The 14,409-nt window shown below is 33.6% G+C and overlaps 1 protein-coding gene across 4 annotated transcripts in view; it reads left to right on the plus strand.

The window, feature by feature from the left end:
• The window catches only part of wdr7 (WD repeat domain 7), a 141,354-nt gene that overhangs the window by 100,622 nt on the left and 26,323 nt on the right, over positions 1-14,409 (plus strand). For all 4 annotated transcript variants that reach the window (XM_016440090.1, XM_016440089.1, XM_016440087.1 and 1 more), the window contains one exon: positions 7,462-7,683. In XM_016440090.1, the coding sequence (XP_016295576.1) occupies positions 7,462-7,683 (222 nt within the window). The remainder of the gene's footprint in view (positions 1-7,461; positions 7,684-14,409) is intronic.

Here is a 14,409-nt window from a genome sequence, read left to right on the forward strand (position 1 = left end):
GGGGGGGGGGGGGGGGTGGTGGTATTGGTTACTGCATGATGATTGAAATCGCACAAATGGCCTTAAGCTATTACCCAAATAAACTGTGAAAAGATTTTCTCGAGGCGGCATCTGCAGGACAGTTCAAAGCATTCAAAAAAATGATTCAAAGCGCCGAACGAGAGTAGAATCAGCGCTGAAACGTGTTACTCGACCCGGTGACTTTCTATGAATGGCGGTGAGAATTTGAGATTGCTAGTGCTGTCATAAAATTCGCAACGGTTGTGATGTAATTAATTTGTTAGTGCTAGCTGAGCTGCGCTTGGTTTCGCAACGGTTGTGATGTAATTATATAATAGGCTGTACATGTCTGCTGTTACAGTACTGTTTTTAGTTTCGATTCACTCCAAGCTGCGCTTGGTTTGAGCCGCTTTATTTTTTGCATTTGGGAACGCAACATTCGTCATTATAAACGTTTATAAATCTGTTGTTTACAAAGAGAAGTTTCAGAGTAACATGATCCTTCAGAAATCATTCTAATATGCTGATTTGCTGCTCAAGAAGCATTTCTGATTATTATCAATATTGAAAACAGTTTTGCTGCTTAATACTTTTGTGGAAACAATGATACCACTCAAACATTTGTATAAGATTTTAAAAAAGTGAGAGAAATTTATAATTTTATTCATCATTCATGAAAGTGATAAAAAGTGAGTAAAGACATTTAAAATGATTTCTATTTAATAAATGCATTAACAAATGTAATTATTTTTAATTAATTATTCAATTATTCAATTTAATTAATATATTTGATAAATGCAAATAAATGCTGTTTATTAAACTTTATATTTATCAAAAAATCCTGAAAAATAAAGTGTATCACCATTTCCACACAAAATATTAAGCATAATAATAATGTTTCTTGAGAGTCAAATAAATTGTAATGATTTCTAAAAGATCACGTGACACTGAAAAATGGAGTAATGATGAAGAAATTTCTGCTTTGCATCACAGGAATAACATTACATTTTATAATATATTAAATTTTTTTTTTAAATTTGTAATAATATTTCACAATATTGCTGTTTTTTTTTGTTTTTTTTTGATCAAATAAATTCAGCCTTGATGAGCAGAAGATATTTATTTCAAAATCATTAATAATTGTAATGTTTCCAAACTTTTGGCAGGTACTTTAATAATAACAACAATTCTATATACTTTACTATAATATATTATAGTACTTTATTATAATATATTATATTGTTATCATGGTTATTAAATGCTGCTTTTTATTTTTTACAGGACAATAGTATGCATTATTACAATATAAGATATATCTTTTAATGTGCTAAAATATATATTTTTCATAATAAGTGCTGGGGGCGTGGCTTGTGGGCGTGGTCAAATGTTGGGTCACCATACTTGGCCACATGTCACGTCACTTTCATTTTCATATACTATATACTATATACTATTATAATATATTGTATTGTATTGTTATCATGATTATTAAATGCTGCTTTTAATTTTTTACAGGACAATAGTATATTTTATTACAATATAAGATATAATTTAATGTGCTAAAAAATATATTTTTAATTATAAGTGCTGGGGGCGTGGCTTGGGGTGTGGTCAGATTTCTTCTTCTTTTTTGTCTCTAGCTGATCACATGCCTGATCAAGCTGTTGTTGAAACTAAAAATAACTTCTGTTGATAGCGTTTTTCAAAGTAAAAAACGTTAGATTTACCCAAAACAAATGACAGCTCATGTGTAACCTCTACAGAGACATCAGAGCCAGCGGTAAATTCCAGAAGATGTGGCCGAGGTGAGGCGCTCTCGGGCGGCTTCATGAGCACAGAACGGCCGCAGACCATCTGGAGCTCACATGTTCGAAAATGTCAACGCAAGCTTTCAAATAGACGTTATCTTTATTAACAGTCTGCATATTTGAACTAAAAACAAGTACATTCTTGCCTGAAAACCTCTTAAAACTACATTCCGTGACACAAAAACAGTAATATTTATAAAATGATACTGGATTTGGGCGTCCGCCGTGACACTCGCTGTAAGGAGTACCGCAAGCGGAGGGATACGATTACAAACTGTAAAACGGCTGTTGGAGGGCTCTTGTCGCCATCTAATGGCGGAACAATGTAACTAAAATCACCATTATGAACAAGCACCGTTTCTCAAAACTAAACACTATTAAATACTTTAAATATTTTATTTGTATAAAATATTATTTATTGAATAATAATATTTAATAAACACCAACAACAGCCATCAAAAAAGTTGCTAGGCAATTCAGTCAAAGTACAAAGGCAGTGCTCTGATATACAGCATTGAATTTAATGCCATAACTATCTTCTCTGAAACAAATAATAGATTAATGAGACCAAAGACTGCCCGTTAGAGACATCAGAGCCAGAGGTAAATTCCAGAAGATCTGGCCAAGGTGAGGCACTCTGGCGGCTTCATGAGCGCAGAACGGCCACAGACGATCTAGAGCTCACATGTCCGAAAAAGTCGAAGCAAATTTTCAAATAATAATCTTAACAAACTGCATATTTGAACTAAAAACAAGTACAGCTGAAAACCTCTTAAAACTACATTCTGTGACACAAAAACTGTAATATTTATAAATGATACTGTATGTGGGCATCCGCCATGACACTCGCTGTAAGAAGTACCGCAAGCGGAGTGATACAATTACATCGCACTCTTATCAGCCAATCAGATTCGAGGACCAGAAAGAACTATTGTATATGTAAGGGATAATGCACGGCTTGCTGTGCATTAAACAATTTTAATACATGATGTGGAGGCCGGTTGCCTCCGCGAAGTGCATTAAAATCGTTTAATGCATAGCTAGCCATGCATTATCCCGCTTATACCTTCCTCTTATACTATACCGGTTATACTTTGCGGAGGCAACCACCTGGTTCTTGGCCCCCACGTCGTGTATTTAAAATACATTAATGCATGGCAAACCGTTGATTATCCCTTACATATACATTATATAGAATTTATATTATATAGTTTTAATGTTAGTTTTAGTAAACCATAATAACCCTGCATTAGAGTGATGTTAATGAAGATAAATTCTGCAGATACTGATGCTTGTTTTTCATTAATTTTCACACATTTTTAAGTGAGTAGATACTTTTGAAGCCGGTGTGTGTGTGTGTGTGATTGTGTGATTGTGTGTTTGTGTATGTGTGTATGTGTGTTTGTGTGTGCATGTGTGTGTGCGTGTGTGTGTGCGTGTGTGTGTGTGTGTGTGTGTGTGCGTGCGCGCGCGCATGCGTGCGTGCGTGCGTGCGTGTGTTTGTGTGTGTGTGTGTAGTATTCGGTGTTCACTGTAATATTAATAGCAGCAGCAATTCTTCATATAGAAACTCACAGAGATGTTGTTCTGCTCCTCTGAGGATGATCAATATTTCAGTGTTTGTTTTGTTGGCGTAGCTTTGATTTTGTCTTTAATATTGCAGGTAAGAAGCGCACAGATACTGATTAAACAAAGATGATCGTATCACATCAGATTTCATACACACAACCTGAACGGACTCTGTGTGTGTTTCTAATAACTGAAGCATGGAAATGCACTTATGCTGTGTTTGTGAGTGATTTCTGTTGGCAGTGAAACTATGAAACCTCACAGTTTACTGTCACTTATTTGTATTGTCACGTTTCATTTGCTTTGATGGCGGTGACAATTTCTTTTGCTGCAACACTTCTTCACTGCATTGTATGATTACACCAGTAAATATAGAGAATACTTAGAGAAAATACATTTAAAGTGTAAAATCATAACATTTTAATTAAATAAACTTACAGGATTTGAGCAAAGAGCAAAGTCTTGTGATTAAATGCACAGAATGAAATAAAATAGACAAAATGGGACAAGATTTAGTAATTAAGCAGATATTTTTGTGTTTATAAAAAAGCTTTAAATAAAAAGTATTTAATGCTTGGTTTATATTTCTTATATTTACTTTTTTCAATATTGCAGCACTAACTTATGTCTATAAAACACGATTTATCCAGTTTTAATTGTCATAAGTCATTAAAGTCATAAGATTTTTTTTGTATCAGAACAAACTTTGAAGTACTTACGTTGTTAGAAGGACCCATGTAGACCTTTACGATTTTTAATTACAAGTGCATTTAAAAAAAAAAAAAACTTTTATAGTCTTTTATAGTCTTTTTTTTCTAGATTGAATCTTATAAAATGTCTGTATTTGTTGAATTGTTTGTTGAATGTTGAATCTGCCATGTACTAGTGAATGATATGGCAATACTTTTAAATACAAATGTAAATGGATTTTTAATGGATTCTGCTATGAAGTAATTAATTATTTAAAATCAATTTATATTAAAAATATAAAATAATATATATTTTAATTATAAAATAACGTTAGTATTCATTATAATACAAAATAAATTGTATATATGGGTTTTTACATAATTATATAATAAAATAATATAAGTATTTATTATATACAATATAATTGTATAATATTAAAATATATTTAAAATAAAATAGTATTTTTTATCATTTAAAATACATTTTAGAGCTGGGTTGTTTTTATTTTAAGAGATTTTTAAAATGCTTTACCTTTAGCTTTGTCTTTCTTATTTTATTTATATTTATTGTATTATTAAATATTGAACTTGCCATTAAAAACAAATTTATTTTTTAACAGTTTCTGAAATGAAACATTTATTTCAGTAAGGTACATTTATATTTACAAATAATATTTTAAATTATTAAATAATATAAGCATATACTATAATATAAAATATTAAAACAATATTTTAAAACATTTTTTATGTAATTTAAATTAATTTTACATATTAATTTTATTTATTAATTTTTGTAGTCAGTGTAAGTTAGTAGGTGAATGTCTCTGACTGTGATCATGATGTGAAGGTTTTGAGAACTGCTGGTTTGTTTCTGAGTGCTGCTGTGTCCTGAGAGGTCAGAGGTCAGCTGAGAACCAATCAAAAATTGAATCAGCAGAGATGTGGCCTCTCGTGCTCAGAGCACAAAACATTAATGAAGCCAATCAGGTTAGGCCTTGTAGTGTGAGGCCGGAAGAAATGAAATAATATGATTTCTTTAGAAATAATCAGACAGAAATGAAGACAAAATCTGCTCTGATTTCTGCGGTGCAATAAGAGAAACTTGTGATTGTCCTTTGTCTGAGTGCTGTTATTTATTACTTATTTGTTTATAATATTAAATGAATGGCTAACACTTGATTTTACAGTCTGTGTGGCACTTTACATGTTACTATTATTGATTATCATTTTAATAGCAGTTACAAGCAGCTCCACAAATGCAAAAGGAATAGAAAATACAGATTAATTTGTCAAATATGTGACCCTGGAGCACAAAAGCAGTCTTAAGTAGCACAGGTATATTTGTAGCAATAGCCAAAAATACATTGTATGGGTCAAAATTATTTATTTTTCTTTTATGCCAAAAATCATTCAGTAAGATCATGTTCCATGAAGATATTTTGTACATTTCCAACTGTAAATATATCAAAACTTAATTTTTGATTAGTAATATGCATTGCTAAGAACTTCATTTGGACAACTTTAAAGATGATTTTCTCAATATTATGATTTTTTTGCACCCTCAGATTCCAGATTTTCAAATAGTTGTATCTCGACCAAATATTGTCCTATCCTAACAAACCATACATCAATGGAAAGATTATTTATTCACCTTTCAGATGATGCATAAATCTCGATTTCAAGAAATTTACCCTTATGACTGGTTTTGTGGTCCAGGGTCACATATTAGTTTATTGGTTTATTGTAAAGGAACAGAAAACACAGATTAATATATCAAATATTAGTTTATTGGTTTATTACTGTAATTATTGATTATATTTGTGTGTACATCATGGCTTTAACAGGATGGATGCATTTCTTAAACCTTACAGTGTTAGACGTAGTTTCTGACAAAATTATTACTGGATTTTTATTACTAATTTTTAATGAAAACCTACAGAAAACCTATTCTTTTTCACTAAATATGAATTAAATCAACAAAAAGAAATTCATATAATGCGTAATAAAATTTGAGCAAATAGAGAGTAAACATCTTAAGTAATTCTTGTAAGATCCTTAAAAATAATATAATTTAATAAATAATATTAATAAATTAATATTAATAATATAATAAAATTTATAAATATTTTATGACTGTATTGCTGTTATAGAATCAAACAAACATTCATCCAGATGATATTAGAGCCATTTTTAATGTGTTAATTGACATTAGTGCAGATTAAAATAGATAAGCATTTATCCATTGTGAGCTGTAATATCTGTGCTCTACATCATCATACGTCTCTGTATTGTGGCCTCAGGCGTGTGTGTGTGTGTGTGTGTGTGTGTGTGTGTGTGTGTGTGTGTGTGTGAGACTAATTGCGTGTCCCGTGTTGGAGGGGCTTCTGCGGCACACACACGTTTGGTAACAAAAGAAGCCCATCAACCGCACCCCACACTTCCGCAAGCAAACACCCCTCCAGCTCTCTTTATGCCTCTGTGTGTGTGTGTGTGTGTGTGTGTGTGTGTGTGTGTGTGTGTGTGTGTGTGTGTGTTGACCCTAACACACACACACACTCTCCATTCAGAGTGCTGTCTGGACGCTGAGCACAAAGCCGAAGCTCCACGAGCGCCGCAGCGTTAATTCAGACGAGTCGTGGGTGTTTTATGGGCAGGTGTCTCACATTCACAACAAATTCATCTGACCGGAACAAAACAACATGTGAAATATTCATTTCCTAAAAAATGGTTTATTTTCATATTAATTATTTTATTTTATTTTGCTTCATTATTTTTAAGGATTTATTTATAAGTCTAACTTGTTATTATTATTATTTATTATTATTATTATTAAGGATTTACTTAAATGGATAAGAATTGCTTATATGATTTATTTTATTTTATTTTATTTGTATATTCTGAAAAGGGATTTATTATTTTATTTTACATATTTTTTCAGATTTACTTGATTACTAGAATTTACTTTTATTTATAAGAATTACTTATTATTATTGTTGTTGTTATTGTTTTTAGTATTTATAAGTTTTGCTCATGGTGATTTTTATTTTACTTTGTTTAAAGATTTACATATATTTTTAAAAATTCCTTATGGATTCATTTAGTTTTTATCTTTTGTTATACCTCTCTACATAAATTTCAGTTGAACATTTATTGTTTTTAGTGTTTATAAGTTTTGCTCATGGTGATTTTTATTTTACTTTGTTTAAAGATTTACATATATTTTTACAAATTCCTTATGGATTCATTTAGTTTTTATCTTTTGTTATACCTCTCTACATAAATTTCAGTTGAACATTTTCAGAAATAAGTGACTACAGAAATGAACTGTGAATGTTGTTTTATGTTCTTTAAGTGTATGTATGTATCTTTAAGTGACTCTGTGTATCTGTCTGTAGGCTGTCTGTCGAACCTGCCACCGAACGCGAAGATCTGTAACTCATATGAGGAGCGGAGGAAGCAGGCGACGGCCATCGTTCTGCTGGGAGTGATCGGAGCCGAGTTTGGTGCAGAGATCGAACCTCCCAAACTACCTTCCCGCGCTCGCACCAGCACTCAGGCTCCCGACGGATTTGGTCTGACCACCGGAGGATCCAACTACTCACTGGCCCGACACACCTGTGAGTACACAAACACACACACACACCTGTGAGTACACAAACACACACACACACCTGTGAGTACACAAACACACACACACACCTGTGAGTACACAAACACACACACACACACACACACACACACATGTGAGTACACAAACACTCACACACACAACTGTGAGTACACACACACACACACACATACACACACACACAAAACTGTGAGTACACACCCACCTGTTGGTACACACACACAGACGCACACACACACACTCACACCTGTGAGTACACACACACACACACACACACCTGTGAGTTCACACACACACACACACCTGTGAGTAAACACACACACACACACACACCTGTGAGTACGCACACATGCGCACACACACACACCTGAGTACACAAACACACACACACCTGATCATTCCCATGAATCATTATGAATGACATACAGTAATCTAGTCTCTTCACTCTCAAACTACTTGTGTATATACAGTGGTGGCTAAAAGTATTAGAACACTAGTATTTTCAGCAGCTAAAAGATGGTTTGAAGTCAGTTATTTCTCATCTTATCTGTCTCTTTCTTATTATCTTTTGCTTATCTTATTATATTCTTATCTTTCTTATTATCTTTTGCTGTACGGTGTCAATAGGAAATATCAGTTTGCATTTCCAAACATTCATTTTGTTATTAATTGTAATAATCCAGTGAGATTTTTGTCTGACAGCAGCCAGTGCTCCACACAGAGATCTGATCTGATCATCATCAGTCTGTCTGGAATGACATGAAGAAACAGAACAAACTGAGACAGACTCAATCCAGAAGAAAATACTAGTGTTCTAATAATTTTGGCCACCACCAAAAATAATTATTTATTTGTATTTATTTTTTACATTTTCTTTTTGTTTTGCGTGTGTGTGTGTGTGTATATACATTAGTATCACTGAGATACTGTTGTGGTTTCATTAATAATCAATATTTTTAATTAGTGTAGTGAATTAATTTTTATTTTTATATTTTTTGTTTTATTTTAACTTGGAAGTTTTAGTGTGTTTGTGATTTATATTAGTTTATTTTTTAAATATATAGTTTTATATACTGTAGTTCTGTTTAGTTTTTATTATGTTTCTATTTCAGTTTTATTTTTAATTATTTTAGTACATCAAGTTAAACTAAAATGAAAATAAGAAATGTTGCTTTGACAACTAGCTAAAATAAAATATAAAATTAAACCTATTTCAGTTAAAGTTTCTTTTTTCATTTAACTATTTTTGTATGGTTTTTGTTTTAGTTCACAGTAATAACCTTATATATAATTTATATATTAATATATTAAATTATATACTCTGTATAAAAATGTCACATTATAATATTGGCAGTCTTATTTGTAAAAAAAATATTTTAAAAGTGTTTTAGTGCAATCCAAATATCACACATAATAATGGCAATCTTATTGGTTATTGACCATAATTGCCAGTAAATCAATATCCACCAGTATCTGTTGGTAAATGCAATACAGAATATTGCATATTTTACAAGCACAGTTTTATCATCATTACTAACAGTGTTGCAGTGATGTAAAAGTGAACACAACCCTTATATAGTATAGTAAGCGAGAAGCGAGCGCAGCGCTGCAGTGACAGGAAGTGATGTCACAGTAATGCAGTGTGTGTATGTTGCTGTAAATCCAGTGTGCTGAAGGCATTCCCTGTTTAGACACCCTTTGTTTCTCTCTCTATCTCTCCATCTGCCACCTCTCTTTCCAGCTCAACTCCATTGATTTTAACTTCACTTTCGATTTGACCGCAGCAGAGGCCAGAGACAGACAGACAGAGAGAAGGAAAGACAGACAGACATATAGACAGGCGGACAGAGAGAGAGGCACACAGACAGACACAAACAGACAAAGACAGACAGACAGATGGAAACACAGACAGACAGAGAGACAAAAACAGGTAGACAGACAGATGGACAGAAAGACAGACACACAGATTGACAGACGCACGGACAGACAGATGGACAGACACAGACAGACAGACGGACAGACAGATGGACAGACAGACACAGACAGATGCACGGATAAACAGATGGACAGACACAGACAGACAGACGGACAGACAGATGGACAGACAGACACAGACAGATGCACGGACAAACAGATGGACAGACACAGACAGACAGACGGACAGACAGATGGACAGACAGACACAGACAGATGCACGGACAGACAGATGGACAGACGGACAGACAGATGGACAGACAGACACAGACAGATGCACGGACAGACAGATGGACAGACAGACACAGACAGATGCACGGACAAACAGATGGACAGACACAGACAGACGAACAGACACACAGACAGATGGATGGACAAACACACAGACAGATGGATGGACAGACGGACAGACAGACGCACAGACAGATGGATGGACAGACACACGGACAGATAGATGGACAGACACACAGACAGATGGACAGACGGATGGACAGACACAGACAGATGGATGGACAGACGGTCAGACAGACACACAGACAGATTGATGGACAGATGGACAGACAGACACACGGACAGATAGATGGACAGACAGACACACGGACAGACACAGACAGATGGACAGACACACAGACAGATGGATGGACAGACGGACAGACAGACACACAGACAGATGGATGGACAGATGGACAGACAAACACACGGACAGATAGATGGACAGACACAGACAGATGGATGGACAGATGGACGGACAGATGGACAGACACACACGGACAGATAGATGGAAAGACACACAGACTGATGGACAGACGGATGGACAGACACAGACAGATGGATGGACAGACGGACAGACAGATAGACAGACAGACACAGACAGATGGATGGACAGATGGACGGACAGACGGACAGACAGATAGACAGACAGACACAGACAGATGGATGGACAGATGGACGGACAGACGGACAGACAGATAGACAGACAGACACAGACAGATGGATGGACAGATGGACGGACAGACGGACAGACAGATAGACAGACAGACACAGACAGATGGATGGACAGATGGACAGACAAACACACGGACAGATAGATGGACAGACACACAGACAGATGGCCAGACAGACACACAGACAGATGGACAGACACACAGACAGATAGACAGACAGACAGACAGATGGACAGACACACAGACAGATGGACAGACACACACAAAGACAGATGCACAGATGGACAGATACACGGACAGACAGATGGACAGAAACAGACAGACAAATAGACAGACACAGACAGATGGACAGGCAGACGGAGACACAGATAGACAGACAGTCAGCAAAGAAACAGATAAAGATGGATGGACAGACGCACAGAGACAGAGAGAGAGACAGGAGGGCAGAGGGTCCTGCAGTAATAAGGCAACTGGAAATGAACATCATATATGACCGTACAAGTCATTCTATATCGCTGTGTGTGTGTGTGTGTGTGTGTGTGTGTGTGTGTGTGTGTGTGTGAGTGAGAGACGGTTTCCAGTAAAACGCTCGTGGGTGTTGGAGCTAATGGTTTAAAGCTCTCTCGCTCTGTCTCTCTCTCTCTCTCTCTCTCTCTCTCTCTCTCTCGTCGCTCTCTAATTAGCTTCCTGTGGCCCAGCCTCTAATGTGGCATGTTTATTGCTTTAACTAACCACTCATTAGCCCAGCTGATGTTTTGTCAATATTAATTCATCCATTGAAACCAAGTCAAGTCTTAAACAAAGATGTCCGCTCTGAAAAATGGACTCCACCCGTTCGGCCGGCCCGAGAAACGGGACAATAAATTTGCAGGTGATTTGGCCTGTTTGTTGTCTTCCTGTCCAGACAGGAAATGAGGTGTAGTGCGATGTCTCTGTATGTCCCGTATGGCAGCGTCCGGCTGCTCATTCTGACCAAGTGCTGCCCATTTAGACAGGACGTGTAAATAGACGTTTAAGGGCAGGTTCAGCTAATTTAAAAAATAGAGTGAAATGTCTGTAAATTATTTATTAATTCATCCTTGCATCAATGATCGCATTGTATTGAATGTGGTAATTTACTTAATAATGTGGTAATTTACTTAATGATGGTTTTATGAATAAATTACACAGAGATTCGTTTTGCTCAGGTTTCATAAATGAAATTTAACACATTTCTCTTAAATTTGCATTACCATAATCTTCATCTTTTTTGTAGTTATTCTCAGTGGTAGTTATTCTCATTTTCATTACAGGCTCATTACTGTAATTGTGCTGTTTTATTATAATACCGTGCTAATATTGCTGTAATATAATTTAAATAAGCATACATTAAACTTAAATAAACTTGGTACAACTATTATGATAAATAAATGCTTATCCCAAATATAAATATTATTTTTACTTGTTTATATTTAATTTATTTTTTCTTAATTAGAATTAAGAAAAAAAAAATTTGTGAAAGTAATGCAAATTAATTAATTAATTTAAAAATTGCAGTGCAAATATTGCTGTAATGCAATGATTTTATTACATTTAAAAGTCATTGCAGTCACTTTGCAATTAATATTACTAAAATGTTATATTATATATATATATGTGTGTATATATGAGACACTGAAGATGCTGCAATATATATATGTATATATATATATATATATATGCACTACAGAAATATGAATTTGTTTATTTAGATATATTTTTTAATTAGAATTAAAAGGAAAATCTTTAATTTTAAAACAATGCAAAAATTTAATAAATAGTTAAAATATATATTTAACAGTGCAAGTAATGTTGTATTACAAAGATTTTATTCAGCTTAAACATAAATTACACTCAGTACAGCAATGTTAATTTATATTTAGTATATGAATATATAATCATATTACATTAATTAGAGTAATTTAATTAATTTTAAAAATTATAATTAGGAGTAAATGTGTAACTTTTGTGAAAATATCACAATGCAAAAATTATAATATATAATGTAATTTTAATATAATTTTGCAAAAAAAAAAAAAAAAACTTAATTTCTCGCAAATTTTTCAAACAAAATTTTTTTTTCTTTCATTTTTTGTTAAATATAACCTGAACATGTTCTTGACAGGTTTCCTGAGCTTAATTAGTTGAATACGTTAGCAGTCATTATTTTAATCAAGTAATCCCGACTAAAGCTCGTCAGGAGATTTAATGCTCTGAGTTTATTCAGAGACTTTAAGAGCAGCTCTTCAGTCGAGTGTTTAAGGTTAAAGTTTCACGTCTCTGGATTCCACGCGATGGATTTGTGCCGCGGTGTTGGGAATCAAAGGCCGGATTAGAGTACAAACCGCACTGCTCTTAAACCTCGGCGCTGCGCTCCGGAACAAAGCAGCGAATCCCGGAGCGCTGGAGGACGCGCTGCTGCGCTTCACGGCACAGGAGGTTTGATACGTCTGAAACGACAACACAAACACACACACACACCTCTCTCTCACTGCAAACTGACCTTACAGACACTTAGAGCAGTTATTGCTCCTACGGAAACACTGGGGTGACTTGGTTTCGGCTCCACTGTCATCAAAAACAGTAATGGCTAAGATTCTTGAAGCTTCTAGAAGTAAGAAATTCATACTTTTATTCAGCAAAGATGCATTAAATTGATCAAAAGTTGACAGTAAAGACATTTATAATGTTTTAAAAGATTGCTATTTCAAATAAATGCTGTTTATTGAACTTTCTATTCATCTGTAAATCCTGAAAAATAAAAATGTATCACCGTTTCCACAAAAATATTGTGCAGCACAACTGTTTTCAACATTAATAATAATCAGAAATGTTTGTTGAGCAGCAAATCAGCATATTAGAATGATTTCTGAAGATCATGTGACACTGAAGACTGCAGTAATGATGCTGAAAATACAGCTTTGATCACAGAAATAAATTACATTTGAGAAAATATTCACATAGAAAACAGTTATTTTAAATTATAATAATATTTCATATTTTTGATGAAATAAATGCAGCCTTGGTGAGTAGAAGAGACTTTTCGTTTCATTCTAAAGCAGCATTGCATACAACAAAAATGGTGTGTGTATATATCAGTTATTTTAGTATAATTTTTATAATATTTATGGTTTTAATTAATATTTTGAATCACTTTGATTTTTATATTTTCAGATTCATTCTACTTTTATTAATTTTATGTGCTTTTTTATTATGTTATTTTTATATTTCCAATTTTTATTTCAGTTTTAGTTGTAGTAATTTTAGTATTTCAAATTAAACTTATTTATTTCAGTTAGAAAACATAAGTTTTGTTAGAATTTAAGTTTTTCATCTAATATTTCCATTTGATTTTGTTTCAGCTTAATTACCGAAAACAATTTTTAATAGTTTTAATAATAATTAAATAGCATTTATTTTTTATATTTTCAGTTTTCATTTTAATTTCAGTTAAAGTTTTAGTAATTTTGTTATATGCTTGTATGCTTTTTTATTTTATTTTATTTATGTTTAGTAATTTTGACATTCAACTAAACTTATTTATTACAGTTAGAAAACATTTATAATTTTTGTTAGATATTTGTTAAGGTTTTCATCTAATATTTATATTACATTTTATTTCAGCTTTATTTAGTCATTTATTGATATACATAAAAGTGAATCAGAAGTTGGAAGCACATTATGAAATCCAGCACACATCCGAACACACTTATTCACACACACACTCTCTCTCTCGCACACACACACACACACACACACTCTCTCTCACACACACACAC

The sequence above is a fragment of the Sinocyclocheilus anshuiensis genome, unplaced genomic scaffold (assembly GCF_001515605.1).
Source record: "Sinocyclocheilus anshuiensis isolate Anshui unplaced genomic scaffold, SAMN03320099.WGS_v1.1 scaffold1151, whole genome shotgun sequence".
NCBI classification, from domain to species: Eukaryota; Metazoa; Chordata; class Actinopteri; order Cypriniformes; family Cyprinidae; genus Sinocyclocheilus; species Sinocyclocheilus anshuiensis.